This window comes from Gopherus flavomarginatus, chromosome 1 (assembly GCF_025201925.1).
Source record: "Gopherus flavomarginatus isolate rGopFla2 chromosome 1, rGopFla2.mat.asm, whole genome shotgun sequence".
NCBI classification, from domain to species: Eukaryota; Metazoa; Chordata; order Testudines; family Testudinidae; genus Gopherus; species Gopherus flavomarginatus.
In genome coordinates, this window is record NC_066617.1 from 141,527,243 (window position 1) to 141,541,782 (window position 14,540).

The 14,540-nt window shown below is 43.0% G+C and overlaps 1 protein-coding gene across 1 annotated transcript; it reads right to left on the reverse strand.

Annotated features, from left to right (window-relative positions):
• Window positions 1-2,884: 2,884 nt before the first annotated feature.
• On the reverse strand, window positions 2,885-7,067 carry FGF6 (fibroblast growth factor 6). The gene is made up of 3 exons (XM_050966697.1): window positions 6,728-7,067; window positions 5,738-5,841; window positions 2,885-3,061 (listed from the first exon to the last, which is right to left on the reverse strand). Exons 1-3 carry the CDS (start codon window positions 7,065-7,067, stop codon window positions 2,885-2,887), a joined length of 621 nt encoding a protein of 206 aa, XP_050822654.1.
• Between the last annotated feature and the right edge of the window lie 7,473 nt (window positions 7,068-14,540).

Consider the following 14,540-nt stretch of genomic DNA (forward strand, 5'->3'; position numbering starts at 1 on the left):
GGACCTCCCGCTGAATTGCCGCAGATCACGAGTGCGGGTTTTTTTTTGTTTTTGTTTTTGTTTTTTGGCTGCTTGGGGCGGCAAAACCCCGGGAGCCGGCTCTGGCCAGTTGTACACTTGTATAACACCATTCACTTCAGTGGTGTTACTCCTGATTTAAACCAGTGTAACTGAGAACAGAATTTGCTCCCAGTGTATCAACATTTGAGCTAAAGTGTAATCAAATACAGCTGATGTATCAACATTCAAAACATTATTTCTTTTTCCATTGACTGTGCTACCCCTCTTTAAATGTCCTTTCAAGACAACTAGGAATAAAATAGACCAGCTCCTCCACTGGTGTCTCAGCGTAGATCCACTGGCTTCACCGGAGCTCTGCCTATATATGCCAGCTGGGGATCTAACTGCTTTTCTCAAAGTATTGCTCTGACCCTCCTTCAAACATCCTGCTTTTCCTCTTAAAAATGCAAAGCTTTCCAAAGCAAATAACTTCAAACATGGCAGACATCTACAGTATGCCAACCCTGCTTCTCCTTCCATGCTACCGTACTCAACAACTCAATCATTTTTTTCTTTGCCTTATCAAAAATGTCCAACTCACGTGTCCTACCTTGTCTCTTTGTTTACACAGTGATCACAAGATGTCTGAGCAATTCAGAAAGTCTACCTTTTGAGCAAAATAAATTCAAGTATAAATCACACAAAAGTAACTGGAAAATGGTTTCTTGTTAATAAAATTTTCACAATAACTTGAAAAGTGTGCATGTACATATGCATACACAGAGCGACTTTAGACCAAATCCTCTGGTGTAAATTGGTGTAACTGATGTCAATGGAGTGATGCTGATTTACACCAGCTGATGACTTGGCCCTTACAGTGTATGTCATAGGTCAAAAGGCCCACATTCATTACAAATATACATCCACTGCAAATAGAATGGCATGTCAAGGCTGATGATATTCAGCATTTTGGTTGCACGTGGGAGATTATCTTGCACTTGGACATACGCTTCTGCAGCAACATGGTGGGTTCTATGCAGAAAATGCTCATGCTCTGATGCTGCATTGAGTCTAGTTTCAAATATAGGAGCACCCCATCATGCAGGCATCTCAAGGCTTCTGGTAACTGACATTTATAGCAACTATTGACTTAAGGCCTCTTAAAATACTCCTTAAAGGCACAGAGAATGTGGCATGACTGGTATTCTGGAAAAAGGTTATCTAAACAGTTGGGTAGGGTTGTATGTCCTTCGAGTGTATTTATAGGAGAGGTTTGGGGGGCAACACATGAAATTTGCAAACAGCCCTTGCAAGTAAATAAGTGTTTATCTTTACCAGTTGGAATTATGACATAACTTCCTCCACCGCAGCCCCCAAAGAGAATGTTTTGGACAACATGGAAGCTCTGTATTTGACTGAGATAAGGGAAAGAAGAATAAGGCAATAGGACATGCCTGAACTATCAAACAAAAAAGCATTCATCTGGGTCTAAGAAGGACTCTCCAGAATGACAGGCAGTGTGTGTTTTAAACAAAGATGTTCTCTAACATATCTCTTTGTGGGAAGCTCCCATGAATGCCATATGTTTTACAAGTTAAATACTGCAGCCTAATTCCAGCACTCAGAGATCACCGTAGTGAAAGTGAAATAAAATAGATGGACTTTTAAATATTTGCCTCTCCGTGTGTGTATATGTGTGGGCACCTTGGCACCTGGATATGGTGACTGGTGCATTAAAAATACATAGCTACAGCGATGGGGTGTGTGTGTGTGTGTGTGTGTGTGTGTGTAAAATTAAATATGGCCACAAATGTGTATATACGAGATGGGCCTGAACAGTCTTGATGTGAACAATCCTAAATGCTGAAGGGTTCAAAATCTTGAACTCAAGACACACGTTTTGCAGCTCAGGCCCATCTCTAATATAGGGGGGCCAGATCCTGAGGTCCTTGCTCAGTCCTTACGCAGAGCATGTCTACACCACAGGTGCTACAGTGACACAGCCACAGCTATATTGCTGTAGCGCCATAGTATAGACTCTTCCTACATTGCTAGAAGGGGGTTTTCTGTCACTGTAGGTAATCCACCTCTCCAAGTGGCAGAAGCTAAGGTGAGAGAAGAATTCTTCCATCAACCTAGCCACCTCTTCAGCAGTGGTTAGGCTGGGATAACTATGGTGCTCAGGGGGTGTGAATTTTTCAAACCTCCCCACCTCCGAGCAATATAACTAGGTCAATCTAAATTTTAAGTGTAGAACTGGGCTCAGGCAAACTGACTTCGTTCCTGATCCTGCAGAGACATCCACATGGGTGGAGCCTTAGGCCCTTGTGGAGTCATCAATGACTTCAGTGGGATTTTGTCGGCAAACAAGTTTGCTCACATGGAACCATATGTGATCCCTAGTGAGTAAAACTGAATGAGGACTTTGGGATTCAACACTATTTATATGGAGGGCAGGGGAGCTCCTCAGATGGTGTAAACTGGTGTAGCTCCATTGAAGTCCATCCCGCTGAGGATTTGGCCCATTATATGTATTAATAAAAACGCTCAATCAAAAGGCTACTATGTGAGGTAATTAAAATCAAACAATAACAACAAAAAGTATCTGTGGCTGCTTTACAAGTTCCAGATACTTGTTGCCCTTCAGTCAGGGTTGCATTTTCTTTCTGTAAAGCACCAGTTCAGGTGGGTGCACCCAGATAGAATTTGTATACACTGAAAACAAGAGAAGCAGCATATACTGTGTAATGGATCGAATACAAACTTCTCTATCCAAATATACATATATCCACAAACAGCATAAATACTTTACCTGGGAGATTATTCACATGTGCAAAATGAAATAGATATTTTTTTCCTGTGGTTTAATATGTTGTATTTGTTTTCATATTCTGGGCAAAAAATGTGTCACTGTCATCGCAGGAGAGACTTTGTTTCCTTTTTTCACTCTCCCGTGTTTGCTGAGTGCTATGTAAGCCCCTTGGTAAGCACTTGATTCATATGCATTGTAGTTATTGGGCAGCAGGGTTTCTCTAAATTTGCATTCATCTTGAAAAATTGCCTGGAGGAAAAACAAAAGGAACAAAGCAGTTGCCATAAATACTTTTAAAAGAACCAAGTGATTTTTCTTATTATTATTTGTACAGCAGAAGAACCTGTTGTGGTATGCAACAGGTGGTGCCGTAGAGTCTGTGTCCAACAATAAAACTCCTTCAGCACTATTCAGTGTCAGATGTAAGCTGATGCCACCTGTTCAGATAATGGACTATGTACTTCTTGTCACCCATTAACAAGTTAATTCATACTAAATCAGGGATTTCTTAATTTTCTCTGCAAAGAATCATTTACATCATTGTCACGCTAATTTGTTGTACACATGACATGGATTTATTCCCCCTCCCCTCAAAAAAAAATGATTTGTCATTTATAGAGGAATAATGTTACCTGCCAGAAATCCTGCAACCCTTTTTCACATGAACGGTCCTGCCGAGTGAGAACTATGTGCTTTAATAAGGGTTCTGCAGGATCAGATCCCAAATTGGTTCTAAACTTTTTTTTTTTAAATCTGATTTAAATTTTACAGGCTCAGACACACCACCAAAGAGCTCTCAGGCATGAGTGTTTGTACGTTTTGCATGCTGGGTCACTTAAATCTGAGGAATTGGCTTCCATATATTTGCATGGGGAACTTTTTATTACTTCACGTACTGTAATAAGTACACACGTAAACCGGCATATAACTGTTCAGTTGGCAAAAGGGGCTGCATTATTGTGTGACAGGACAAACGAAAATGATTCCATGAGATCAAATGTCCTGCATATGTAATACCACTAACACTGATGCTGTAATGCTTTCAGTTCATGCTCTTCTGATCAGATATTTCTGGAACAAATCCATTCAAGGTCCCACAGGTTTTAACCAAGGATGGTACATTTTGCAATGGAAAATACACAACTATTATTGTTTTCTAAAATGTCTTTTAAAAGTTTTTTTTAGTTGGGGTGAACTGAAACCGTTAAAAAAAGGCAGGGGGCAAGGAGGCAGGACTCCTGGGGCAGGCCTGATCCAGCAGTCCCTAAACAGGGCTCAATCCAGCACCTGGTACTATTTGCATGCTTAAAAAATGTGCATGTATGTACGTTGCTGCTTTGTGGCCTTGAGTTGTCCTATTAGGATTATTTGCATGAATAAGAATCATTCATGTCAGTAAAAGTTCCAGGATCTGGCCATCATTTAATGTTTTATTAAAGAACCAAAAATTTTTCTTGAAGTGACAAATTTTTCCAAAGAAACAACTCAGTTGTTTGCACAAAGAAATTTTCAGCAAACTCTATTCTTTATTTGTAGATAGGCCATTCATTAGAGCTAGATGGGGAACAGGTTTTCCTGTCTCCCCAAATTTTCCAGATATCAGAACAGTTTTCCCTCCTGGATCAGGACAAGGAGTTGAAATTTGAAAAATATTCATAAACCGAAAAAACAAACAAACAAAACCCCTTTTTGTTTGGGTAGGGTGAAATACGTTGTTTCTAATTTGATCACTTTTTTTTACTATCTTAAATTTCAAAATAAAAAGTGGTTTCAGACTGGAAAACTGGAATCACAAGTGTCTAAACAAAACATTTTAGACAACCTTGAAACTTTTGTCAAAAGAAAAACTGAGTTGAAAAATTTCTCAAAAGTTACCCTTTTGCGCAAAAAAAGTAGGTTTTGCTGAATCAGTATTTTCCAATTAAAAAGAGTTTAACTGAAAAATCCCCAACCAGCTCTACTATTTGTGCTTCTTGCAGGACTCTGCCACTTTAAAGTGGGTATCTCTGGAGGTGTTGCTTCTTTTTACTGTTGAAACTGAAAGAAGTATTTTGGGGAGGTAAGGTGACCAGATGTCCCTATTTTATAGCATCAGTCACGATTTTGGGGGCTTTTTCTTATATAGGCACCTATTACTCCCCACCCCTGTCCTGATTTTTCACACTTGCCCTCTAGTCACCCTATCTGGATGTGAAAGTTAAACTGCATTCAGCAGTCACTAATCCCTTTCACAACTCTTGGGCTGTTCAACCAATTGTTTTGTATAATGATGATGAACAATGTTGTTAGTGGCAATGAGTATTTTTTTCTTCTTTGAGCCTGATACTAGCTACAAAGAAGGCTTCTGGGAGGCTTCCTGATGTCCATATGACCCTCAGTATTTGTAGATTCTGGGAACCAAACTTCCTGCTTATCCTGTGAGTCCACCCAGGTTTTCCCCATGTAAAAAAATTTGAAAGCAACTCCGGTAGAGGAATCTCATGGGGTTTTTCTTGCCCACCAGTGGTCCCCACTCTCCGCAATGGGATTTTTGCCCAGGAAAAGGTGTGTCCTCTCTCTTACCTCTAACAGAACTCTTGACAGAACAAGGCTTGCCTGTGCTAGAAAGGGTTTGCAAGACATGTAGACAGAAAAGCCATTTATTGATCATTTCCCCTTTGTGACATGTTCATATTTCTGAGGTGCCCCCTGTACAATCATGCTGGAATGCTTTATGGGAACAATACACTGACATCATGCCAATTGCTGCACTGACTGTCTTGGATGACAGTGTGCCCAAAAGGCTCACTGTAATAATGGAAAGACTGTTTTATTCACCTGCGATCTCAGTTTTTAAATGGAGGGGAAAAAATTCCCAAGGCTGCTTAATCAGAGTTTCGTGCCCAATGTTTAAGACTTGAAAAATAAACTTGCATTTGTACTCACCGTTCCATATAACCTCCCTTTGTTGCTCATTGCTACAAAGAGAGCACTTTTCACCCCAAACAGGCTAACAACACCTCGCTCCACAGTTGATATTTCTAAAAGACCTAAAAAACAGAAAGAAGTTTACTCTTACAATGCTCAAAGAAAATTAACAATATAATTATTAAAACCCTTATGAGAATGTCCTTTGGAACTTAAAATCTTCCTATTATCCCTACTATGGAATTCCAAAAATATACAGAGTATCACATTCTTTATTAAATTCTGTAGGTTTTTAGAATAACATTTATAAAATACTATTCACTTGCTAAGAATCCTGTTGGTTTCATCTCTGTTAAACTAGAAAGTCCTATAGAATTTGGGAATAATTCCTAATTAGTAAATCATACCCATTGACTGTTCAATACTGTCATTCTTGCCACAAGAAATGTGAGCTTTGTGTCATGAAACTTGCCACAAACTTTTAGCTGCAGATGGTTTTATAAATTGCACTTCACAAGAAATTCAAATAAATAGTTAAAAATACATTTCTTTTAATCTTGCAGATTAAAAACAATGGCAATGCTAATAAACGTGGATTAGTTGTGCCCTTTCAAATCCTTCACGTCCTTAAGGCTAGCAAACTGCTATTCAAAAGTCATGCTAATATGCTGAGTGAATTGAAAACCTCAAGATTCAAATATCAAACAAAAATGCATGAGTGAAAAAATGCATCAGAAAAAAAAGTTTGCAAACTGGTTAGTCTTTTCTACTCTGTAAAGTAAAGCAGAGTAAAAATAAGTTGGTATCTAATTTTGTCCAAGCATTCATGACATGTTTCAGCCTGGAGGTTTCTAGTACTGATTTGATCCTGGATAGTTTTAAAAGGCAACAGATGTAGTTAAGACTAATAATATCAAGCAGTAACATTTGTGTCCTACGCAGGGTAATTACTAGAGATCACTGCAATTAAGTGACATCTATTTGATTTCATTTCTGGATGCAACTCACTGTATTGGTTTTCATTATGAACACCGCTTATCCTTCCATCTGGGAGGATTTGAAGGTGAAACCCGATGCCCACATTGCAGTAAAGCCTCCGCTGCCTCTTGATTCCTAGCAAATAGTCACTCTCCCAGTTCACATCTGATTTCTCTCCTGACATCCCAGCAATGGACCTGGACAACAGAGACTCCCATCCTCTCTCCAGCAATGTGCCATTAGTTCTGCTTACAACTGGATACGATGAAACAATCCCAGCCAGAAAACCCAAGAGAACAAAAGCAGGCAACGTCCAGTGAACGCTGGCTTCACAGGACATAGTGATGAGAAGTCTTTGTGCAATGGCCATCCGGTTCACCTCTCGGGCACGTGGTCAGAATTAATAGCCCTAAAAATACCGCCCTTCTTGTTTTTCTCCCTTCTGCATGGTGGCAGAGGCTTATTTTTGGAAGGCGGATGAAGATTGCTGACATGAAACTAAAGCCTGAGAGCAGTTGGGTTGGGAACAGAGACAGGCCAGCAGAACTCTCACTGGTGGGGACCATGTTTTGTAGCTCCTGCTGTCTGGTGGGCAGCCTCAATATACTGGATTGACCTATCTTTATAGTTCAGAGGCTGTCCCACCCTGCAGCATCACTGTGACATCAACAGCTCGCTAAAGGTAAACTCGCCATGGCTGTAACACTAACCTGCTCTCTTCTCCCGGCTGGCTGAGGTTGGATGAATGCTGTCATCCAATATATGAGGCAGGAATTAAGTTTTGTTGGATGGTCGGCAGGGGTTGCTGAATGCAAAGGGAGCAAATTGGTTGGGTAGTCAGATATCTTGCAGGCTTCCTTGTTTAGAGAAGAAGGTGCAACAACAGTTGTGGATGAGGGAGTAATAGAAACCTTGCCAGCCGCTTCCTCCACAGGATATTCACTGAATTTACAATAGGATAGCTCAGGCAGATCAAGGCAATGTTTGGGGAGGACAGGTAATAAATGGCTGCCTTTATATTTCTTTAAGCACTTAACAAAGCCAAGGCACCTTACCCTGAATCATCTGAGTGCAAATAGCAGACCTATCTGTAAGGCAACTTCCATTTGTGGGGTGGATTTACTACAACTCCCAGGCATGTGACTGAACGTCTCTAAGCCTCTGTTTTCTTGTCTCTAAAATGCAGAGGATATTTCTTTACCAAGCTCCACGTGCCCACGGGATCTTAAAGTATGATTTGGATTTTGCTCATGGTTGTTATTCCCCCTATTTTATACAGGGGTAAAAATACAGAGGCTGTGGGCCAAATCCTCAGGTGTTGCAGAGTAGCACTCAGTGCGCTCGTTGTAGAGGAGGATGAGACATAGGTGACTTGCCACCACCTTTCTGTCCCCTGCCCCCTAGTTCTGGTGGTCTGTGGCTGAACATGCCCCTGCAACAAGCTAGAGAACCATCAGGACATCTCCAACTTGCACTGGCAGATAACTCCCAAAGAGTCACTATGCTGGCAGAATCACTGGTGTGCATTGTGCTCCAGCCCACGCACCCTCGCCCACCCTGGGAGGCTCCCTGCCCAAGGCAAGAGGCTGGGCCAGGAGCAGATTGCATAGGATTAGTTATGCCAGCTGAGGATTCCCCTTCACTGGGGGAATCCTGAGGTGCTCCCTTAAGCAGCTTTTAGTCCATTTTAAGCTTAAGAGGGGCTGAAGATCTTGTTCAGATGGGCTAGGTTACTTGCCTGAGTAAAAGTGTTGTGCAGGTAACTCCCGCCTGCCTCTCCTCCCACACTGAGTTGAGGGATGAAACTTGCATGTACCTCAGCTGATGGGCAAGGCCTTCTGCCTCTCAGCACCCCCACTACAGCTGAGGCAGGAATAGAAGTGTGAGCCCTGAACAACTCCTATATAGGGGTATGTGGCCACTGGATTGTGCAGATTTCCTAGCGTTAGTAAATAATCTAGAAAATTATAGCCCCACTGAAAAGTATGAGATTACAGCCTGACCGAACTTGTATAGAAAGGTAAACGGCAGGACTGGTCAGTAAAATGCCAAGCAGTAGCTAAAGCAGCTAAATACTTTGTCTTCTGTAGAGGGTGCCTTTGACTCTGCTTTACGTCTAATCTTGCCTTGTGATGTCTCCCTTACTGGAAAAGGGGCTGTGATCTCGTGTACTTTTCTAGACAGCAGTGAGAAGTTGAGTCATGTACTCTGAGAAATTGGAGAGGAATTACACTCCTGCTGGGAGAGAAACCACACTTAAATCCTACAGATACCAATCTGGTGGAAAATTTACCTGACTCAGCCTTTACTTCCTTGAGATCTTAAGGCCAAAGGCCAGTTGCATCTCTCCAACAATGGTCTTAGATGACAGTATTTCAGTACAATATTAGAAAATAAAGCATCTTTGGAACACAGCAATACAGATCCATTTTCAAGGTTGTCTAGGGAATTCAAGCAGTGGAATGTAGTACTCTGATGCAGAGTAAAGTGTTTTCAGAAGCATTTCACTGACTTAGGTTCCTAAATCCCATTTCAAAAGTGATTTAGGAGCCAATTTCATTGAAAGTCCCTTGCTATTGATGGGTTTGGATGGAGCAAACTCCCAGTCATTCCCACAGGCAGAAAGCAGCACAGAAGCAGAGGCTGCGAAACTGAAATTGCTTGCCCAGCGCATGTGTGAAACCCAGATTGGTAGTAAAGACTGGGACACAGAAGAAGAGGAGAAGTTACTGGACTGGGTGCCTGAATGATACGCCAGGGCAACCAACTGCAATCCCAGGATAGCCTGCATGCAGCTGGAACTGCCCAGAGAGGCAGCATTTGGGGTAAGGAGTTGGCTACAGTGGGTTGGCTTCCCGCAGCAGGTGGAGATATGGCCTCTGCCTGCTCGCTGAGGGAAGGAAAAGAAGGCACAAAGAGAACCCAGCAGCCACCAATCCCAAAGGAAGCCAGTGAGGAAGGAGGAATAAGTGGACTCTACCACTTCAGATGGGGACTACACACACTTCAAAAATTGTTTTGTGTTTGTCTGTGCTGACTTGAGGCGGAGTTAGTGTCAAACACAACAGCTTCCACACCAATAGCAGTGTTAGGAAACCTTTTGCTCCTTGTAGGATGCCACAAAAGTTTGGTTCATATTTGTGAAACACAATTTACCTCTGCATTCCCATGCAACTATTAACTTCCAGGTTATGGGCCAAAATCCTGCTCTCAGTTACACTGGTATTGGCTTCACTGGAGTTACTGTGGATTTACACAGAAGGAAGAGAGAGCAGATTTTAGCTCTGACATTTTATAGTTGCTGGGCAAGACTCAGCCCAGGTTTATACCAATTTAAACCATGGCACAGGAATCTGGTGGTGGGAATTCCTCCAGGAAAGAAAGTTGCTGTGGTGCAAGGCATCTACAGCCTCGGGGCTGGGAGGCAAAGGCAGCCAATGCTGCCCGGGAAGGGGGCATAGCCAGTGCAGCTGGTGCATGCACAGACTCAGTGCTTCCTCTCACCGGTAACGAAGCTTGAATGACACCCAAAGGAAAATAGCAGTGGAAATACTGAAGGGTGAATCTGTCTGCCAGTGCAAGGTTCTCAAAGGGAGGTGCATTTTACACTGGCCTGGTGCATCTTTAGCGCATCTGGTCTGCTAACACACAACTCACTCTCTCTCACATACACTTAGTACATCTCATCTGAGCACCTCAGAGCTCTCTGCAAAGATAGCACAGCTATTCTTTTCTTTCCGATACAGAGACACATGGAGTCGAAGTTTTTTGTCCAGGGTAATGCAGTAGGTCAGTGGCACAACCCAAATCTCCTGACTCCGCGGCTACTGCCCTGCTCACTAAACCCCACTGCCTCTCTACTACTACTTTTTGTCTCTTAGATTTGCCCATGATGAAAGGATTTGCACACTATGAGAACAAAACATTGAATGTTCCTCACCCCCCCCACACACAAAAAATCGAGGCCACAGACAGCACCTGTAATTGCACCCACTCTCTGTAAGCACCCATCTAGCCAGTGCTACCAAGGAGACAGGAGCTACTGAGTGACATGAAATAAGCTTAACTTGGGATTGATTTTTAATGTGTCTCCACTTTCCAGTCGCAGCAGGAACAATGGTGCTACTGGGAGAATCGTTCATAGAAAAAGCACGAATCTAATGTCTTTGCCTAAAAAATGTGGGTGCTCAGTTCCAGGAGCCAAGCTTTTTAGATAGTCACTCCCCTATCGGTGCTTAAGGAATGTCAGTGTTTGATACCAAGAGCATCTCATACGATGGCTATCCAACACGAGTGGTGGTCGCTCCTCTTTTTTGCAGTATGACTGTGAAGGCATCTTGCAAAACTTTTTGTCAGTTACGTGGGTAAGTAATTATTTTTGGCAAGTCAGGGCACTTTTGAATAATAGGGTTTTAAAAATTCTTTCCCCCCTCCATTATCATCAGTCTTCATGAAAAAGAGCAGGTGATTTTTGAACCACAGCTGGCACCTTTTCATGGCAATTTTGTAAGGCTCTGCTAGGCCATTACCAGGAGATCTGTGGTTCGTTTACCTTCCTCTTTCCTTTCAAAGGACCATGACAGGGACCCAGGACAGTTGGTGGGAAATCAGATCTTCAGTGTAGAAGATGGCTGGATTTTGAAAGTTCCATGGTGATTGGACATTCCCATCACATCTGAAGAAGAAAGCCAGTCCTCTCACACTTATGCCAGCACCTGTCAGGCTAGGGTTGCCATACATTTGTCACAATCATATTGGTGTCATGCACTGTTAGTACATTATCTTGCTCTTGGATATGAGTACACGTAATTTGGCTCTTTGCCTCATGTCTCTCCATTACTTCTTTGAATTGTTTCCTAACAACTTATCCTGTAGGTCCGTGTCTTTTGTTCCTATAATTTAGTAGAGGATTGTGAATCCTAGAGAGATTGTCCTTTTTGCTACTAATTGGGATTTACCAAGTATTTGTAAAGTCTCATTCCCTGGTGCTGTTTTGTCTGTCTTATTCTTTGCTGAAAGAACAGTACCAAAGGCCAGAAGCTCAGAGAGAAACTATGAGGGTTCCATAAAGATGATCCCCTCATTTTAGTCTTGCCCTTTCCTACTTCTCCAACCCTTCTGCTATGCTGGTGAAATGCCTTTGTGTATTCAATAGGGGCTAAAGGGGAAGGGAATGTAGCGGGATGCCAGGCTGTGGATACTCTATCCCAGATACCTTAAGTCACACTTATTGGTGAGTGGGAGTGAAACTCCTTATATCTCTGGTATTTAGGGAGCAGGAGTTGGTCTTTAAGGAGAATGTTAGAGTGCAGTCTTGTTCTATTTGAACCCAAGTTTCGGGGGGTTTCAGAATAGCATTAGACTGCTACTTTCAACTGAGCCACCCTGTATTAATCTTGGATATGAAGAAAAGCAAACCCACCTCACACTTTGGGTTTAACTAATATGACTGGGAATTTCAAAGGTACCTAAGGCTGTTCAACTCTCATTCATATTCAATAGGAGCTGGAAGCCAAATTCCCTCGGGCATCTTTGAAAACCCCAGCCTATCATGCCATTTGCCCACACAGATGGGGATGTATCATTCTGTGTGAAACTGAGTAGTCTTTGAGTCACAGTGGGGTTCTGACCTTCAGTCTACAACATGCTTTGCCTCTCCAAAGTAAAAGAGAGAAGGAGATAGCTTTGGAAGTGCAGAAGTAAATGGGCTATATGTAAAGATTCAGATAAAGCAGATGCTAGTCAGTTACTTTGAAAATTCTGATGGTGGGTCAACAGTGTCAAAAGGAGTGATGCCTGGCTTGGACATTCTCTAATCTGTCCAGTAATGACATCCGTGAATATGTAAATCTTTTTTCTGAACAAAATTCTAAGAATGCACCAGATCCACTTTCTGCAAGGGTGAACCGTACATTGCAAGACTAAGCCTTATTTCTCTTCTATATGGTTGGGTAGGCATGTGCTTTATCCAGGGGTGAAAGTAACTTAAAGGACTTGCCGATACTCCAGAGTCCTGCAGAGGGGGAAGGGCCTCAACCGGAAGAGGCGTGGCCTCTATCAGAAGAGGTGGGGCCTTTAAATCCCAGGGCTTTTAAATCAGGATTTAAAGGGCTCGGGGATTCAGCTGAAGCTAGGAGCCAGGCCTTTTAAATCACCCCCGGAGCTACCAGCTGCAGAGGCGGCTGGGAGCCCTGGGTTTGGGCAGGGGTAAAAGTAATTTACATTTCTTACCCATATGGTCCAATCGCAAGCAACCCACCTCTCCTATGTACTTCATGGATCCCTCCCATTGCATGACATAGATAGAGAAAATAAAGCTGCTATTACAACTACCAGGACTGTCTGTAATAAAACTTTACTATTGGAATAAGCCTGAAAAAGTGAAAACTCACTGTCACATTTTTCTCCGTGTCTTCCCTCCTCCTCCAGCCAGGCTGTGGACACTATGCTTCATGCTTTCTTCCTGCTTGGCACTGAGCAGCAGCTGCAGGGGCTTCCCTCTAGCTTGTAGCAGGGAGCAGAGAGACTGGCTGAGGGAGGGAGAAGCCTGCCTCCTGCATGAGAACAGTTTAAACTCAACTGTTCCCTGCACGGTTCAGTAACATTTCAAAGAGGATCTGCAAGCAGTTTGGACATCACAACCATGATCCTCTGCTGGGGAGGGAATGGGACAGATTTGAACTTGGAAATGGTTCCTGATTTTGATTGTGTTTTCTGTGTATAGGAGATCCCCTCATTCCAGGGGCAGAAAAGAAACCTGCCGTGGTCACACACACCCTCCCCACCCCAACAACAACTGAGAGTGAAATTAACAAGGATGCCAGAAACGGCTTCTAACCCTGGGGGCTGAACTGCGCAGGGAACAACTGAGTTTAAACTGTTCTTATGCCGGCAGTAGCAGCAGGCATCTCAGCCAGTGTCCCTACTGCAAACTAGAGCCTAGAGGAGAACCCCTGCTGGGGGGAGTGGGGGAAGAATGCAGAGCCTTGTCTGCAGCCTGGCTGGAGGAGAGGGAGGGAGGAGACGAGAAACCAATGTGACAGTGACTTTTCCCCTTCCACCTGCTTTTATTAGCTTTGGATTTAAGCGGTGGAGCCAAATGCTTGTATTTGTTGTGTATATTAGTATTGGAGACATGATCCCCTCATCCTGTAGGCAGACAAGGACTGCCCCTGCCATGATCAAACACACCCTCCCCGCTCCTCCCAGCTACTGTGAGTGAAATTAACAAGGGTGCCAGAAACCACTCCTAACCCCGAGGTCTGAACCACTCAGGGAACAGCTGAGTTTAAACTATTCTTATGCAGGTGGCAGGCTTCTCCCTCCCTCAGCCAGTCTCCTTTTCTTACCAGTCCACTGTACCTGCCCGTACCGGCTTACTTTCACCTCTGGCTTTATCCTCCTAGGATGTGCTAGAGCAGGGAAATTGCCAGTTGCCAACGACCTCAAATTTGTACATTTGCTTTTGTTTTGTGCTGCAGTGTTGGTTAATAGAGTGGGTGGCAAATATAAAAGTGCAGGATTGCAGACTAGTTCAAGTGACCTACACAAAGGTTTCTTAAACATTGGGCTTCTTGTTATGGCTAAATACATTTCTATGTTAAAAGCTCCAAATGAATTTTACCAGTGTAAGGGGACCTATGGAGCGAAGATTTAACACCTTACATAAAATCTGTCACAGTCTCAAGGGTATGGATCCAAAGTGCCAGAGAACTAGAACAGAATTAGGAATGTAATGAGGAACAGGAAAAATAAGACTCCCCCAACCTTTTCCATTTCCGATGGCTTCTAACAAATATGAATAAGTCTCTATTCCGGTTAGGTTCCACCTGCTGGCCAAAAC

What these genes read in the sequence shown, in the direction of transcription:
- FGF6 (XM_050966697.1), bottom strand. Translation starts at nt 7,067, where the DNA reads ATGGCCATTGCACAAAGACTTCTCATCACTATGTCCTGTGAAGCCAGC. An exon ending in TCATAATGAAAACCAATACA is followed by an intron (nt 5,842 to 6,727) that starts GTGAGTTGCATC and finishes TCTGTTTTTTAG; the next exon opens with GTCTTTTAGAAATATCAACT. An exon ending in AAGGGAGGTTATATGGAACG is followed by an intron (nt 3,062 to 5,737) that starts GTGAGTACAAAT and finishes TTTTTCCTCCAG; the next exon opens with GCAATTTTTCAAGATGAATG.